Source organism: Fusarium poae, assembly GCF_019609905.1.
Source record: "Fusarium poae strain DAOMC 252244 chromosome Unknown contig_2, whole genome shotgun sequence".
In the NCBI taxonomy this organism is placed as follows: domain Eukaryota; kingdom Fungi; phylum Ascomycota; class Sordariomycetes; order Hypocreales; family Nectriaceae; genus Fusarium; species Fusarium poae.
Window position 1 is genome coordinate 706509 of NW_025408660.1, and position 18007 is coordinate 724515.

The window sequence follows — 18007 nt, forward strand, 5'->3', positions numbered from 1 at the left end:
TACAGTTGACTACGAGCCGTCAGCCCCAACTGCCGATGTAACGCTCGGATAATATCCCCTGAGGGTTGCAGGATGACTGTGCCGCTGATTGAGGGAACAATGGCCTCCTGAAGTACTCGAGTTCACCGAGACTTTGGGTCGTTAATCCACTATCGGTGCAGACTTTGAGCTAGCTTTTAGGCATGACATCGATTGAGCTTAAACTTGATTCAGCACTAACTTCTCGTCAATCTAGAGCCAGATGGGAATTGAACGGTTGAGTTGTTTTGTGGTTTATGACAATTGGTGATCAGATAGCCTACACCAACAGACTCTGTCTCCTGCATAGCTTTTCATACTGTCTGGTATTACCTCGCCTGCTACCTTGCCTGCCCGCATCCTCACCTATGGATAACCCATGTTAATCCCGGGGTCATGGCCGAAAACGATCAAGATCATCTATGCAGGATCAACCAACATGCATAATCGAGTAATGCCATGAATCCCTTACCAAATCCAACCTCCAGCCCATCTGACGAACCAATCGCATTCCCATCGCCCCCCAGCATTCGACTCCATCTGCGTGATTTTCCCCCAAAGAACCAGGGTCCACGAACCCGCCAGTTCCTCAGCCGCTTCTGCACAAGACGATCAACAAAAAGTACCCAAGTTCCCGCACAGACTTGTCCTCTCAGATCTTCTCTCCCCCCCTCAAAGTGACATCCCGTTTCATCGCAATCATGAAGACGAGTGCCTCGGTCTTGGCTTGGGCATCAGCCCTCCTCGCTGCTTCACCCGCCGTAGCAATGGAGACTTGCGTAAGCCTATTTCTGTCGCATTCAGGAGAAAAAGCAATGTCACTGACCTTTCGCGTTTCAGTGTGCCTCACTTGAAGCAAAGGGTCTGAAGCACGTTTACTACCCAGATAGTAACGGCTACAAGACCCGCACTGAGTCGTACTTTTCCGTGTCGTCGCAGCTGGAACCTTATTGTATCGTTCAGCCCGAGAGTGCCAAGGATGTATCTACGATTATCAAGACCTTGACAGCCGATACAAAGTGTAATTTCGCGATTCGAAGCGGTGGACACACCGTTTGGGCAGCGAATAACAGTGAGTAGGATGCTCGCTTGATTGAGTTTGTCTAATTGCGTGCAGTTAACGATGGTGTCACCATTGACATGGGTGAGTTGTCTTTGCTATTGGTTCAACGTGAAACTAACACGCATAGGATTGATGAACAAGACTACGTATGTCAAGAATACGAAGGTTGCTCAGATCCAGGCCGGTTCCATTTGGCGAGATGTCTACGGTGCTCTTGAACCATATGGTGCTACTGCTGCGGGCGGTCGCACTTCGACTGTCGGTGTCGCTGGCTTCTTGACTGGCGGTGGCAATACCTTTTATACTGCCCGTCGGGGTTTTGGGTGCGACCAGGTTGTCAACTTTGAGGTTGTCCTCGGCGATGGGTATGTACGCGCACGCTATAACAACGTCTACTAATGTTCCATCAGGCGCATCGTCAATGCCAACAAGGACAACAACGCCGATCTATGGAAGGCCCTCAAGGGCGGCTCAGCCAACTTTGGTATTGTCACCCGCTTCGACGTCCAGGCCTTCGACGCTCCTCTCCTCTGGGGTGGCCTGGTCACCTACTCGGCCGAAGAAACAACCGGTGCGCACGTCCAGGCCTACAAAGACTGGACCGATAATATCGTCAACTACCAGGGTGGATCAGTCATTCCTTTCTGGAGCTATACTCCTCAGAATAAGAAGATTGGCATCACTGTCTCGTATGAGGATACCACTGGTGCTGTCGCTCCAAAGGCCTTGGACGAGTTCTGGAAGATTCCTTATGAGACCTCCAACTTGCGCAAGGATACTCATCGCAATATGACGATCGAGCTTGAGCTTGTTGCTGGATACCGGTAGGCGACAGTCGTCCTTCTGTTTACCGTCAATACTGACATCGTTAGCAACGTCTGGTTCGCCATCACCTTCAAGAACAAGCTCGGCTTGTACAAGAAGGCTCTGGAGATGCACAAACAGTTCGTCAGCGACTGGTTGGCTCAGTCCCCCGACGGCGACTTTATCTGCCACGCCATCTTCCAGGCCATCCCCACTATCTTCTCCAAGCACTCCCTCGAGCGAGGCGGCAACGTCGTCGGTCTTGATCGCGAGAAGGACAACGCCGTCATGTTCCAGGTCCAGCTGATGATCAACGGCGTCGAGCAGGAAAAGATTGCTCGTGAGCGTATGGTTCACTTCCGTAAGACGATGAAGCAGTACAGTATTGACCAGGGCGCTGCTGTCGATTGGGAGTATCTCAACTATGCCGACTTCACCCAGGATCCTCTTTCTACTTATGGCCCTAAGAATGTTGACTTTATTCGCAAGGTTGCTAAGAAGTACGATCCCAAGGGAGTGTTCCAAACCAGACTGCCTGGTGGATTCAAGATCACCAAGGTTGCTTAAAGCACATTAGTAGTCTTCAAGTAGTATGAATGCAAACAATATGCGTGATTCGTTTCAATTGACTCTTGAGTCGCATAATTACTCTCTACTGTGCCGTCGGTACGTGCCTCGCCTTCGCGTCAGCTCGCGTCACTCTTGCAACAGGGGTCCTAGCGCCAATGGTGATAGCGTGATACAGGGTAAGGCAATACTTCGCAGGTGATTACACACTATGCCGAGTCGCAGACAACAGTTATATAATGTCAAGTGATAGTTATTATCGAGGTTAAATTTTCAATCTTGCCGAGCTTCTAATTGATTCAAGTAGGTTAACTCGATACTTTAACCCGTCCTTTCGACAGACCTTATTAGACAAGAACTCGTCAGCGACACAAGTATCACACTAAAAGTTCAACATGAATTACTTTACCATCGCTCCAATTTAATAAATCTACGCACTAGGCGCAATTTAGATACTTCAGAGATACCTATATAAAGTGTAATAAGCATGTTTTTAACGTTATCTAGAGTTCTAGTTCCCGCTATCGATTGATCTGCTACTTTCGTCATCACTTCTAGAGCCTGGCTATGATTGGCCATGAGGAATATGGATGGCATTTTGATTGGTGCCATCGTACAGGCAAATCCACTTCCTAATAAGGACAAAAAAGCGAGTTGCTGCCATGAGATTTCTTCATGATGATGATCATTCGCATTCTGCACTTCTGGGACTCGGATTCGGGAACCGCGGACGACTCGGTATAGCCAAGAGATTCGCCGCGGCCACCGTTTTCACTGAGGCGACGGAAACCTCGCGGATTCAGCCCGATATATCACGGATCGATGGAGGAGATGATTTGTTTGTATAGGTATAGATAGGTAGCGCCCGAGTCTTACAACAAGCCCAGTTCAATAGAAACAAAACCACTATCGCAATGATTCCTTCTCCATTCGTTGACGTGATCGTTGTTGGTGCTGGTCTTAGTGGCCTCCAGGCAGCTGTAGACCTCGACAAAGCCGGTCTCTCCTACATCGTCCTTGAGGCCAATGATCGGGTCGGTGGCAAAACTCTCTCTGTCCCAGCTGCTACCGGCGGTGGGCTGGTTGACCTGGGTGCCGCCTGGATAAATGACAGCAACCAGAGAGAGATGTACGCATTGGCCCAAGAATTCGACTTCAACCTTATCGTCCAGCGCACTGAAGGACTGTCACTCGATCAGTCGAACGGAACGACGCATGCCATTCCCTATGGTCAGTTCGGAGATGTAAGTTTCCTCCAGTCTTCACGAACTTGACTAACTTCGAAGTTTACGAATGAGCAACTCGCTGAGATTCTCACAATCATGACGAAGCTGCAAGAATATGTTGATTGATCTAGCCTTGAACATCCTCATCTTGGCCCGGATGCTGGGAAGCTCGACTCCATGACAGCTTTGGAGTTTGCAAGCGAAGAGTTTGGAGAAGGCATCGGCCCGGTCCTTGTGAACATGTTATCGCGAGATCTACTTGGTGTCGAGGCGGATGAACTCAGTGCCTTGTTTCTCATCAACTACATCAAGAGCGGAACTGGTCTTGCAAACATATCATCTGACAGCAAGGATGGAGGCCAGTACCTGCGTAATCGCCAGGGTGAGTCCCTTGCTTTCGATCTAACTGAGCTAACAGATCAGGTAATGAGATGTTTGCAGTAAAACTCGCTACGAAGCTCGACAGGAAGAAGATCAAACTCAACTCTCCCGTCGTCAAGATTATCCAAGGTAAGAAAGGTTGTACTATCAAAACGAAAAGCGGTCACAAATACCACTCCAAGAAAGTAATTCTTTCTATTCCGACATCTCTATATCCCAAGATCGACTTTGAGCCTCACCCACCGCCAACAAAGAAAGAGCTTGCTGGCTCTACTGAGCTTGGCTACTATTCAAAGTCTATCTTGGTCTTTGATGAACCCTGGTGGCGTAATGCCAATTTCTCTGGTGTACTGACGTTTATGGATGGCCTCATCTCATTTACTCGAGATACCTGCGTTCCTGAGGATAAACAGTATAGCATTACTTGCTTCCATGTCGGCCAGCCCGGTCGAAGGTGGTCTCAGCTGTCTGAGCAGGAGCGCAAGGATACAGTGATGAAGAAGTTCAACGACGCTTTTGGTACAGTTGTCGACAAAATCCCTGAGCCTATTAACATCATTGAGAAGGACTGGCTCAATGATCCTTGGTTTCTTGGTGGACCTAGCCCAGTTATGAAGCCTGGACTGCTGACTGGTGCCGGAAAGTCTATTCGTGATCCCTTCAAGAATATTCACTTTATCGGAACGGAGACCTCTATTGTCTGGAAGGGGTACATGGAAGGGGCTATAAGATCTGGTATTTGTGGTGCTCTTGAGGTTACTGAAGCGCTTGACGGATCGCCTTATCTGTAAGCATCGATAGGAACCATTAGACGACAGACGATATAGATAGCAGATAGAACTATTGCAAGAGCTTTACTATAAATAGCCTTTACCTTTACCTTTTTTAATTTACTTTTTTTAGTTATAATCTTATAGAAATATTTTTTTAGTATTTAATTTACTAGCTAATTTCTTTATCTTACTTTTTTACTAATAATTTCTATAACTAACTAACGTGGTTGATAAGCGAATGCACCATCCAAGCGAGTGCACCAAAAATCCCTCATCCTACAACATTTTCATCTAATCAGATACTTCTCAACCACCAAAGATGTCACAACCTTTAGATGAGGCTAGAATCCTTCTTGCACTTCAAGCCCTTCAAAATAACCCCAAATTAAGTCTCCGACGCGCTTCAAGTATCTATAAGGTTAACTATTGGAAGCTACGTCGCCGTCAAAATGGCATTCAATCGCGATGCGATTGTACCCCGAACTCCCGGAAACTATCTGATCTAGAGGAACAAATAATAATTCAATTCCTCCTTGATCTGGATTCGCGAGGATTTCCTGCGCGACTGCGTTTTGTAGAAGAAATGGCTAATTCTCTTCTTGCCGACCGCGACGCATCACCTGTCGGCAAGCGCTGGGCTCATAACTTCGTAAAGCGACAACCAGAGCTAAAGATACGTTTATTTCGGAGATATGACTACCAGAGAGCTAAATGCGAAGATCCGACTATTATTTGTGGCTGGTTTAGGCTTGTACAGAATACAATCGCGAAGTATGGTATCCGATCAGATGATATCTGGAACTTTGATGAGACTGGCTTTATGATGGGCGTTATTATGGCTGGAATGGCAGTTACAGGCTCAGAAAGGCAAGGAAGACCAAAATCAGTGCAGCCTGGAAATCGTGAATGGATTACAGTAATTCAGGCGATTAATGCGGAAGGCCGGGCGATCCCCCCGTTTATCATTGGTGCAGGCCAATATCACCTTGCTAACTGGTACCGAGAAAGCAACCTCCCAGCCGATTGGGTTATTGCAACGAGCCAAAATGGGTGGACAAATAACGAGCTAGGTCTTGAGTGGCTAAAGCACTTTGATCGGTCTACAAGTAACCGATCAGTTGGTGCCTATCGTCTTCTGATCCTCGATGGCCACGAAAGCCACCACTCTGCTGACTTTGAGAGATACTGTCAGGATAATAAGATTATCACGCTTTGTATGCCACCTCATGCATCTCACCTACTTCAGCCTCTTGATGTTGGGTGCTTTTATACTGGTGTGTTAGGGTTAGGTTTTCAGTATTTTAGGTACTATTATGTCTCATCCATTACATATATAATCGGCTCCCTATCACACATGTGATCCCGACTCCCTGTTACATATATAATCCAAGCTCCCTATCATATATGTGATAAATCCCATTCCTATTAAATATATAAATCCCTGCCTAATATCTCAATCCCTATTCATTATAATCCTCATATTCTTCTCCACTTCCGCTCCTATTATTATTACTATTGCTATCACTATTGTTACCCTCCTTATAATATTGCTGGAGAGACTGTTGACGAACCAATGTAATCTCAGCATCAATATCGCCTCCTGCCACATTACCTAATTCCTCTACAAACCCACTGAGAGACATATGAATACCGAGCAGTTGTGGAATAGACGTTTTTCGCAAGCTATATAGATGACCGTATGTAGCCATCTGAACACCAAGGACTCTTAGATCCCGTGAAAGATCTTGTATGTTATTATCACCTGGAATACGTGACTTCAGGACAGGCTGAACGATATGCGTATATGATGCCTTACAGATCTCAAGGAGGTCAGGGAGCTCGTCTGCCACGGCGAGCGCCATAGCGCGGAACTTGTCCTCTTTCTTGATGCCATGGGTTGGATGAAGCTTATTATAGCATGTAAAGAGGCTCCTTGAGACAAAGACATAAATGCCATCGCCAAAGACGTCTGCCATAACTGTCAGTGGTCGCCAGGCATAGATCTTCTTGGCCAAGATGCCGTCGGGAAGACCGAGCTGTCTACTGAGATACTTGGCTATCCTTATTGAGAGTGCCCCTGTGTTGGCGCCCAGTCCGTTCTTGGCGAGGAAATCCTCAATCTCTCTTTCCGACCCTATAGCGGCCTGACTCGACCAATAATCCCATTCACGGACAAGTGACACCTTCATATCAGCAAGTCTGATGTCGTCAACCGTCGACATGTTAGGGCTGTCGTGCTGAACGGCCTGAGCCCAACGTAAGGTGAAGCTGGATAGCATCTCTGGGCCACTCTTGCGGATCTCATCTGCTACCCGACCTGCGTTCCGGCTGAGGTCGGCGAGGTGTTGTCGCGGATGGTGGCCATAGAGATGCGTCAGTGTATCAGCGAGTCGTTTCTGGCCTTTACCGCCGAATACCTCATGTAAGACGGCCATGCCTATGACGCAGATGTCATGCGATGACAGCTTGCCGCCAAAGTCTCTTCTCTGCAGCCTTCGGGCAACAGCTAGGCTATCAAAAGCGTCATCTCCCTCCTCTCCGTGCTTCTTATGTCTACTCTTGGCTCGCAAGGCCTCCACCAGGGTGGCTGGCTTTTTATCCCCGCTGAGTCCCTGCTTCTGTGTTCGCCCACCGGCGCCCAGCCGCACCACGATGGGTTCGTCGCCGCCCGTCCGAGGGGTCTGTGTGAGAGCTCGATTGGCAGATGACCGCGAAGGGATACCACCATCTTCTTTATTGTCTTGATGATTGTTCGACACTTGGGTGGATGCCTGGACGAGCTGGGTGCCTCTCCTCGAGAGCAAACCTGGTGTGGGAGAGACGAGTGGCTTCTTCATACGGCTTGCATCACGTTGGCTATCTGTCTCCGAGTCGTCTTCTTCGTCATTGGTCTGGATGCATTGCTTGGCAAGCTCGTGGACTAGATGCTCTGGTATGCCTTTTTTCACGAGGGATGCATGCCACTGGCCGACAAACTTCTTCAGCTTCCTCTCATATTTGGAGAGGGTATCAGGCAAATGATCGTGGTACTGTTCAGCCGGTGCTTCGGATGATGATAATGTATTTCGCGTTGACAAGCCAGCAGTGTCTGTACTTGGGATGGTGTGAAAGGTAGAATCTGGGATAAGGCTGGATGATGGTAGACTCCTGTGCGCGTCGGCGTCAGGATTCTGCCTAGAGCTGAGTTCCTTCCGTGGGAGAGGCTGGCTCGACCTGGCCCCAGACGCGTCAGGGTCATCATCGGCAGTAAATAGGCCCATGCCTGAGAACTCTTGCAAACCCTTGTCGTGGCTGGGGCTGTTATCTAGAGTGTGACGCGCGGGCAATCCGAGCCTTCCGAGTCGAGGTCCAGACGTGCTGGGAGAGTCACCGGCATAATCAGGCAAGCGGACGCGCTTAGCCGAATCTGCGGCAGTAGCAGAAGCTGTGCCCATCTTCCTTTTTCTGACTGTTGAAGTCATACTGCTGGTCTGTTCCTTCATAATGATGACTTGTCTCTATGGCCTCCTCTTTCCTTCTACTGTAGAAAAGGAGGGAGGGATGGAAGAGAGTTTATGATGAAGAGTAAACATACTACGTTGTATATGTGAGTAATTTCCCAAGGCTACCGGGGTAGGTATGTTACATCACGGTCCCTACTTAAGCCACCCAGACTGGCCCCCCTGTTATTTATGCTTTTTTTGTTTTAGAAAAGACGTTGATCTTTGATATATTGGGATAAACCCCCTAATCACATGTTTGAGAGAAAGTTTAATCTAGCAAGTATTAAGAGAAATTATTAAACGTAGCTTGATAAAATTAAGGGGAATTTGAGGCCTGTATTTATGTTACTGGTGAGGTTACTCTATTACGAATTACCCTAGACTTAGACTATGATGTCTTTTCAAGAACGCCCTACTAATAACACATTACTACCGGTTATATAATAAGATCTAGATATTATTTTTCTATCAAGTAAATAAATAGTATTATTTACTATATACTAAGTATTTATATTATCATCGTTATTATGGCACCAGAGCGGCAGAAGATAAAGGGTAGATCAAATACACGATCCAGGCCCACAGGTCGTGGGCGAGTAGGTGTCTCGTCTTCCCGTTCATCTTCATCTAACGCCCGTACACCTATACCTCAGAATACTATCCTACGATACCTACAGTCAAGTTCGCCCAACCCTACAGCATCTAGAAGAAGAACATCGCCTGGAGCGGCAAGTTCTGACACGCTACGGTCAGACTTTTCCTCTGCTGCCAGCAACAACACATCTATCCACAGATCAGGCAATAGCAGCAGGACAGGTCCCGTTACAACAGGCTCTATCCTTCCCGAGTCGTCATCATCATCATTATCTCTAACCTCAGATATATCACCGCCAACAGATAACTCTCTAGGAAATGCCAGGTTACGACGAGGTAGAGAGGTGGATGCGCCGACCTCGTCTAGACCTCCAGTAAGACGACATTACAGCAGAAACGAATCTATACCAGGTACGTTCTTCCAGACGTGGATATTGATTGGCATGCTGATACTTACACAAAATCGATGTAATAGACTCGATGGACGACAACATGATAGACGCGGCTGCCCTAGATAGTAACGCGTTGCCAAGTAACCATGTACCGGTACATGGCTCTGATATACCGATGGATCAGACCGAGGAGGACAACAGGTCGTGGCATATACACTCAGCACCTCCATCGAGTCACGGGTCGTACCAGGGTCAGATACTCAGTCTCCAGACAATACTTCCAGGCCGCTAACCATCTGCCCCTAGACAGCATAATAAATAACCCGAACGATAACGATAACCTACGCGAACCTGCCATCGCCCGAAGCGATGATCCTCTACACGAGGTATATAACGAAGAACGAGCCGATCCTGTCACTGCGGAACTGCCAACCCGCCAGGAGGTTTACAATTGGGTTGAAGAGGAAGGCTTAGATGAAGGGGATAAGCTGGCTCGACGTATTGTCTATATCCTTACCGCCGGCCTGATATCATGCCCGGCGGATCAGCATAAGGAGCAGGACGCGTCACACCTCGCAACGTGCCGCCGCCATCTGCACCTGCGTGAGACGTGGGCTGGGTCTAGTGCAAGAGTCAGCGGGTTGTCCTTCGCAGAGAGAGAGGAACGGTCACGACAGTTCGGCCTGGACCGGACTGTTCGACCGCTTGACGCTTCAGTCACAGGTCTCCGTCGCGACCAGCTGCCACCAGCCAGCCGGCTCGAAGCCCAATTCGCAGGTTGGCACGACGACAAAGACTGGTCAGATGCCGAGGTCTGTCTTCACCGAGACGACATACCACATCGGAAGCTGGCCCCCGCTGTCCACGACATCGATAGTTTTCTACATGTCACGAAAGACCCGCGCAGCCTAAAAGGACCGCTCAATATATGCATCACGTCGCAGCCGAGACTCCTTCTCTCCAAGTCCATTCATATTCGCGTGCCTATACAGGTGGGAGAGAAGATCAAACAGGTCCCGATCTACCAGATCCCACATACCGTGCTCGCACATCAAAGGCCACGGACGGTCTATATGTTTTTCCCGCGGCTCTATGACGAGAAGCGTCAGAAGAAGGGCCCGGTACCTTTACGCGAGGAGCAGAATCGGCTATTCTTTGACGGCTTTATCCGGCCGAGTATCGAGAAGATTGGACCACACTTTGTGCACCACTTACCTGGAAGCTACGATTCTGTCCGGGCAGCATCACAGATCGCCAGGGAGTCGTCAGGCTCGGCGGCTATACGCGGAGCGGCCTTTGAGGTGCCGTATAGTGAGGAGAACCTCCCCAGGCTGTGGAGCGTTATGCAGGAGGCACTTGATCGGGCGGAGCGTGATATGGTAGCGGATGGGCTCCGACCTGGTAGCGACGGCAACGTAAGGGAGACAGAAGATGCCAGTAAGCTATGGCAATTTGGCGATGCCATCTTCCTCTGCAGTTACAAGGACACAAAGTTATGGCATCAGTCCTCCGGCAGTAGCATCGCGGGTGTGCTAGGAGACTTCCGCGCCCAATGCAACGTCGTCAGCCTCGAGCAGGAACCGGCCATGGGAAGTATTCACGGTGGTGGCCCTTCTTATAGTAGCAATAGGACAGAACCAACGTCATGGGGTCAAACTCAGCTTATCGATGTTGCGTCCGAGCTCCTGCCAACGAGAAGTGGGCATACTATTCTGGCTCGACGGTGCTGCCAGCACAACACCTTACGCTTTCTCTACGGCCAGTCTGGGGAGGCCCTACTCGGAAGGACAACCCCCAGGCGGCAGAGGATGAGTCTGATCACGACTGGGGTGTTGAGACCGGCAGTAGCCAGGAGGATGAGGAAGGTGGAGGTGAAAGAGGCTATGACAGAGACGACGGACAAGTTCGACGCGGAGTAGGGAGCGGGGAAGACCAGGCTGCAGAATATGATGGTTGGAAGCCTCCCCGGATCCCGCGCGCCACGACAACAGAGTACCCAGTACACATGCTACGAGACTCCATCTCTATTACTTCGGAACCCAGGAGAACTAGTCCTATCTTTAAGCACGGCGTCTCGTATATTCAATCCTACACCGTAGAGGAGGGGAACTTCAATGTGGCCGCCATCTGGGCTTTCTCACACCCCAACATCTTTAACCTCGCGCACAGCGATGAGGCCTGGGCAGCAGTAGCCCGGGAGGGAAATATCAAGGCTAGCCGCCAGGACGCGGAACGGGCACTATCACAGTCCATTCAACGTATGGCTAGTAACCTGAAGGATCCGTCACGGGGATACGGATGGCGGATTGAACTGCGCATCACGACAGCACTCGCGGCTCAGTTACGGCCGGCGGAAGAGGCCTGGTGGCAACTGACCAAGCGGACAAACCGGCTATCTGACGAGCCAGGCGCCGTGACTGTGACCCCGGACAGGAATGCTTTCTACGTGCTTGCGGCTGGCGACTTCAATGCATTCGTACGACAGAACATCGATAAGCATCGGCGGCTTATGGACTATATTATGTCATATTGGGCGCGAGACCCATCTACACCACAGTCAGCGGCATCGCTCTATGCTATCGCAACGCTTGCTCTCCGGCAATTCATCAACCACCAGCCGTATGCATTGGCCAGGATACTATCTGCACCTCTCACCGCCGCTGCCGGGGGCAAGATCGGTCTCGATATGGCCCGTTCCAGAGAGCAGCGGGGGTTTGCCTTCTTCCCGAAAGATGTGATAGATTGGCATGAGCTCCGGCTATGTGATTGGGCCATAGACCTATTGCAGGTGCCACAGCTCGTCATTAAGGCACACTGGCTGGAAGAGGCATCACTACGGAAGTCTAGACACCTTATCGACCAGGTGATCAGCCTCGCCATCAGTAGGGATATCCGCACGCGGGAGCAGGCCGAGGATGTACTCGGGATCCTCTCGCAGCTTCTGATCCGCAGCTATAAGGAAACGGCATACCTAGCGCTCTTCCCGGCAAAGGGTGGGAAGAGAAGAGTGCCCGACATGGACGTATTTGAGTTTACCCTAGCTGGCGTGCGTTCTGAGTCGAGAGCCGTGCAGGGCAGAGACTGCAATCCTCCAGGGAACCACCGCTTCTTTATTAAGCACGTTTCGACTTATTTTGCCTGGGCATGGACCCTTGCTGATAGTGATATTAGCCGTGGACATCTCGAAAGCCGGCATTTCCGCGTTGAGGCGAAGAGGGCTATCAAAGCGTTTGAGCAGCTTAGCCACAGTCCGTTCATCACGGCACAACGGTTCCTCTGCGTGCTATACTATCGCTTCTGCCAGCAGGTACTCTGCTTCCCCAACCCCGACAAGATTAACGGTGTTATGTCTGTGACTGCCAAGAACGGCAGCCGTACCGTTCTCTGCACACATGTTATCAAGCCATGTGTAACCATTCCTGATGATGCCAAGTTGACGGATACCGTTGCAGCCATCGTCTTAACCCAGGATCCGAATATACATCCACAGAAGAGCATATACCCACCTCGTATCATATACTCTATTCAACAGATCCGCAGATATCTACGTTTGCCTTTATCTCGAGATAACCTTCAAGAGAGATAGAAGTAATTAGATAGGAATTAGGATGATATATACCAGTTAGAATAAACTAGATAGAAGTATATATAATTACTATCTTGATATAATTAAAAAGAGTGTTAAGTATATAGTGATGGATGATAAGTGAAATTAGAATATATGATTCATCCACACTCAAGAGGGAATATAGACCCTAGTCCTCTATCACATATGTGATCAAGTCCTACTCCTCTTTACAATGGGAATCTCCACTTCACTAGTGACCTAAAATGGATACTCGACTGATTCTCATGCGGGGTTATACAGTGGCTGCGATTAACCCAGCTGAACAGCCAGTCTAGGTCAAACCTAAACTCAATAGTATTTATACATATACGTATATGGCTCGACTCAAGATGCTAGATATTGTATATTCCCCACGTGCTATTAAAAGTGGCTTGCTATGTGATTGCCCTAAATCAGACTACATCAGCAGTTATGGCTAGCTAGTTCACTTGACCTTTCGCTATAATTAACAACCAGACCAGCAGCTATATATCTCTCGATTATACTCCGATAATAGGCCAAGTATATCTAACTTAAGAGCTTCCCTGTACTGGTTCCCCCAAGTGGTACCTACAAATGACCGTGTTAGGGTATAGTGCTGGGTAGTTTCGGACCTAGAGTGATATTCTATCCTGGTGTTGTTGAGTATGGGACAGTACATGCCAAAATCTTGGCTGGTCCAGGTTATAACAGTAATAGATTTTAAAACAATTTCTATTATATTTACCTCCTAGATATAAAGAAAAACCTTATAAGTATGTAACCAGACTGTTTATTGATATAGGTACCTGGGAGCTTTTCTACTTAGGCTACTTATAGGCCTATAATGTACGCCTTATCCATAGAAGTCTTCTACCAATAAAGTGTAACATGCTATTGGTGGAATAAAAACATCCCCTGTAACCGCTGGTTGCATATTTTCATAAATTATTTACCAACAAGGGTCCACACACCCATAGTACCAACCCGATCCTGAGCAACAATAGTGTTACTACTCTTCCCGCCACCTAGTTTATTATCTATAGTAAGCTTCCGTTTTGGATAGTTATAAGGATATAGAAAATAAAACAGAGGGAAAATAAAAGATAGGAGAACTAACCTCTGATTGTTACATGGGCGTCTTCCGTGAAATTCGCCTGTGTAGTAACAATGTATGCCTGGGGTGGCGGATTGTTCTGTTTGTAGTGCGCGGTAGCCTTCTCAGACTTTCCGGACGTGGGTGCAGATGAGACAGATCCAGCGTCAGCTTCAAAGAAGCCGAAGTTGATCTTCTCAACGTCTGCATCTGCTTCGATGATGACCCAGTTCTTGTTGAATGTAATAGACGCCATGGTGATAGATAGAGAAGTATGAATAGGTTTTGTAGTATGTTGTGTGTGAAGTAGAATTGTCAGGAAGAACGAAGGGCTCTACAAGCAGCTATTTATACCTATAAATTACAGTTCCACTCTATAGTTTCTTACCTAATTATAAACTTGTAACTGTCAACAAGCCCAGCCTGCCACCAGTGATCAATACTCTATACAGCTATCATGCATAGCGACATTGACCTTTAGTCGCTGCCTAAGTAAATATGCAGGCCAAGGCACTTGGCAGCTGCGTTCTGCGGTCGGTCAATATGCAGCCCGCCTATCCCAATGACACGTCATAGCTTACATAGCCTATAGGCGTTGCCGTCGTGTCCTGCAGTCAAGCTCAGCCCCCAGTAGCTCCGCAAATCTACTTTACTACGCCGCCTTAGCTTATGTTCTACTATAGAAAGGGTTTGAAATCTGTGCAGCCTATGCGCTATATTTTACAATTGCTGTTGGTTATATCTCATGTAGCCACGGACACTTTCCTTTTATTAAGGCTTGCTAGCTCCTTTTTCTTAGTTAACAACAGTTATACTTTAAACTATAAGGAAACTAATTACCTATTAGTAGGTTAGTTAGGTGAATAGTAGTGTTGATTATGGCTAGGAGGCGTTGTAGACCTTGCGCTTTACCTCGAATCATAGAGCTAATTATGTTACCATTTCCTTATTCACGAGTGATATTAGTATATAGTAGTGATCTGCAGTTGAGTTGTTAAGAGTAACTCCCCACTAGAGAAAACTTGGCCGATCTGCATGTTCTGAAAGGGGAAGTAACAGCAGACAGTCAACATGGAAAGGATTTTCCTTGAGCGAATTAATTTTTCATGCTGTTGGCTCCTTCCTTCTAGGTCACATAAATGGACGATCTATACAGACTTGTGATACTTTAAATTGGGCTACCGCATGAATTACCTTGATTTAAGCTGTCCCGGCGTGGTATGAGGAGTACTTAGAAGCTAGTTTATGTGCGTGTCAAGAAACTAACCAAGTCTGTTCAGTTTACCGTCTTGGCACTCTGTGCCAAAATCATGTTTTTTTAACTGCATGGCAGCCTTGTGTTTTATCGGTGCTTTCCATGTTGTCTCTTTCCAGAATCGAGCTGTCATATGATGATGCATTGAGAGACAATTGTCGGTCGTACGGGTGCACCGAGCGTGGATAAGGAAGGATAGGCTGCATATTTTCAACCCCCACCGGCAACAACGCATTAGGCTGTGACCACCCGAGCCTCAGGCTTCCAGCTATTTTTGAAATGTTGTGTCAGTATTAGTAGCAACCAGACCTATGCTGAATTAAGCGCCCAGTAAGGCGGGGTAGTAAAGTAAGTGAGACGCGGAGAGGTTGCTAATCTTAATTTCGAGGCTTGTGCCGCCTTGGAACGTGTGGATCTCGGCAAGACCAGAAGCCAAGAGTCTGGAGTGGGGAGCTGAATAGCTGGATCAAGCAACTCGTCCTGCACTACCTCGCAAGATTAAATTCTTTTAGTCTAGATCGGCCTGCCCCGATGTAGATTCTCCAGCAGCCTACTACACTAGAGGCAGGGATTAGATTTATAGAGTCCATAGTGAATATTGCGCCATAATACTAATACATGGCTCATGCACTTAACACATAGCGGACTTCTAAATGGTAATATAGTTGAATAGAAAGACCCCTACGTTTTCTTAGTTAGTGATAAGGAATAGTTCTGAGATATAGGATGATGTGTCAAGGAATCATCCCTCATGGTGTCAGTTGAGACTTCAGCCAGGGTGAAGCGTACCATCCACAACCCCTCTTTCGCCACCACCCCTCTTTCGCCACCACCCCTCTTTCGCCAGGCAAAATAAAAAAAGCTCCACCAAAACTCACCAACTTCACTTACACAGAATTTGACCAAATTGACAGAAATGCGTAAAATCATTCATTTAATGAGTCATAAGTAGATCAATCTATTGTACTCTGGTTTTTTCACTATCCGCTGCGACCGCCTAACCGATAGGCCGGTGGTAGTTTGGGCCAAACTACCAACTTCGGAAAACGGCACGGGCCAATGGGGGTGGGGGAGACCCTGTCGGGTGGGTCGGGGCTGATGACAGGGGGCCAAACTACCAACCCCAAACTACCAACCACACAAGCAGCCAATCACAGACTCTCAATTAACCCCAAGTCTCCACTTTGGTCCTTAGGGTAAACCAGGACAGGAAACAAGAAAACAGAAAAAGCGAAGTAAGAGAAGAGAGATAAGAAAAAAGGAAGAGGCTGGGATGGTCTGCCTGTCTATCCATCTATCCATTTATCTACGCTACCTCTCTCTCTCTCTCTATCCATCTCAATTCAGAAAGGCCATAACTGTCACAGACCAAGACCGGGCCTGCCTACCCTAGAGCTACAAGTGGGTCAGATCACGTGGCGATACGTTATCGCTGAGACTTTAGTTCACCGACTAGATAGATCCTGAACGTAGCTCCTCGAGCTACGTCTTGTCAATAGAGTCTGATCTGCCTGCAGTGCCTATCCGTAGCAATAGATCCCGTTCCGCCTGAAGCGTTCCCCGTTCACCTGTATTCCCGAGACCAGCCCGTGACACACACATACAACCCAACCAATTAATCATGGCTGCGATCAATTGTGCAATTAGGGATCGGGTTGGGAAAATCTTTCATGTCTTAGTCAAATTCGAACGTCGGCCAGAAAATACAATTAAAATCCGTTAAAAATCAATCACAGCAAAAGGTAAGGTGAAAGTAACATGCAGCGGTAGGCAAAAGCGTAATTAATCTTCTGATATCTATTATTGACATTTTAATTGCTATTTGCGGCGTATATCCTGCTTTCTTTTGCATCTTTCATGGTCAAATCTATCCCAGACTAAACCACACCAAAATGTTGCTTACGAAATAACGGTACACCCTTGTCGATGGCTTACAGCAGTAGCCAATGACATTACGAATAAACGCGGACGCAATCCTTGTCAGTCTCCTCGAGCCAATACGATAAAGAATAAACGCGGACGCTGGTTCCACTCGATATCCCAACCCTGAAGAGTGACACGAAGACACGTGAATCTCAGGGTTGGGAGTAAAGCCGTGTTTTGAACATCAGCATAGGTTCCATAATAAAATCCATGGCTTCTTTACCCAGTCTCCCTGCCCCGTTAAAGTATCAATGTTCCAAGACCTTCCGTCCGGGATCTCCCACCTATCCGACGAGCACGCAGACCATTATGCATTTACGTGAATCCGTGTGCTCTGTATTCACTCAGCCTTACTTCAAGACGCACTATGCTATGTTTGAGAGGCGAAGCCTAGATGCGCTCTTTATATTCTATCGAAATATGTCGACTTTGCTTATTATTACATTCACACGGTAGAACTCGGCTAGATAAGAATCTCCGACTGATCCATATATATGAGCATTATATAATCATCATAGCACGACCACTTGGGTTGTCCAGACGAAGATGCTCATCGCAACGAATAGAACGGCCAGGAAGGAATATAGCTAATAGGAGCGTAGTATGCTACTGACTGCTTAACCTATCTATGTATAGATTATAGAAACCACAAGATATACGCATATGCTACTACTGAGTGCCGTTACTCTTTCGGTCTGTAGCTAGTAATTATGCCTCCCATGCTGCTACTATACGTAAAGGGAGACACATAAAACGATACCTAATGTAAGTTGCGGCAGGAGGCGATATCATCTCCTCATATCCTACCCATGCCACTTAACGCCACTTCATTTCCATCACCTATATC

At 47.7% G+C, this 18007-nt stretch overlaps 5 protein-coding genes across 5 annotated transcripts; 3 read left to right on the forward strand and 2 right to left on the reverse strand.

The window, feature by feature from the left end:
- Nucleotides 1–719: 719 nt before the first annotated feature.
- Nucleotides 720–2452, forward strand: FPOAC1_013472 (uncharacterized protein; the record flags this gene model as incomplete). The annotated part of the gene is made up of 6 exons (XM_044857813.1): nt 720–797; nt 859–1090; nt 1136–1162; nt 1209–1446; nt 1492–1905; nt 1954–2452. 6 exons carry the CDS (start codon nt 720–722, stop codon nt 2450–2452), a joined length of 1488 nt encoding a protein of 495 aa, XP_044701195.1.
- A 914-nt stretch (nt 2453–3366) lies between these two features.
- Nucleotides 3367–4850, forward strand: FPOAC1_013473 (uncharacterized protein; the record flags this gene model as incomplete). Its single annotated transcript, XM_044857814.1, has 3 exons — nt 3367–3682; nt 3863–4048; nt 4102–4850. 3 exons carry the CDS (start codon nt 3367–3369, stop codon nt 4848–4850), a joined length of 1251 nt encoding a protein of 416 aa, XP_044701196.1.
- A 1503-nt stretch (nt 4851–6353) lies between these two features.
- Nucleotides 6354–8314, reverse strand: FPOAC1_013474 (uncharacterized protein; the record flags this gene model as incomplete). The annotated part of the gene is made up of 2 exons (XM_044857815.1): nt 6354–6356; nt 6404–8314. 2 exons carry the CDS (start codon nt 8312–8314, stop codon nt 6354–6356), a joined length of 1914 nt encoding a protein of 637 aa, XP_044701197.1.
- A 527-nt stretch (nt 8315–8841) lies between these two features.
- On the forward strand, nt 8842–12886 carry FPOAC1_013475 (uncharacterized protein; the record flags this gene model as incomplete). Its single annotated transcript, XM_044857816.1, has 4 exons — nt 8842–9319; nt 9384–9551; nt 9607–10920; nt 10983–12886. The coding sequence occupies 4 exons, from the start codon at nt 8842–8844 to the stop codon at nt 12884–12886; spliced, it is 3864 nt and encodes a 1287-aa protein (XP_044701198.1).
- Nucleotides 12887–13834: 948 nt separating this feature from the next.
- Nucleotides 13835–14238, reverse strand: FPOAC1_013476 (uncharacterized protein; the record flags this gene model as incomplete). Its single annotated transcript, XM_044857817.1, has 2 exons — nt 13835–13926; nt 14007–14238. 2 exons carry the CDS (start codon nt 14236–14238, stop codon nt 13835–13837), a joined length of 324 nt encoding a protein of 107 aa, XP_044701199.1.
- Between the last annotated feature and the right edge of the window lie 3769 nt (nt 14239–18007).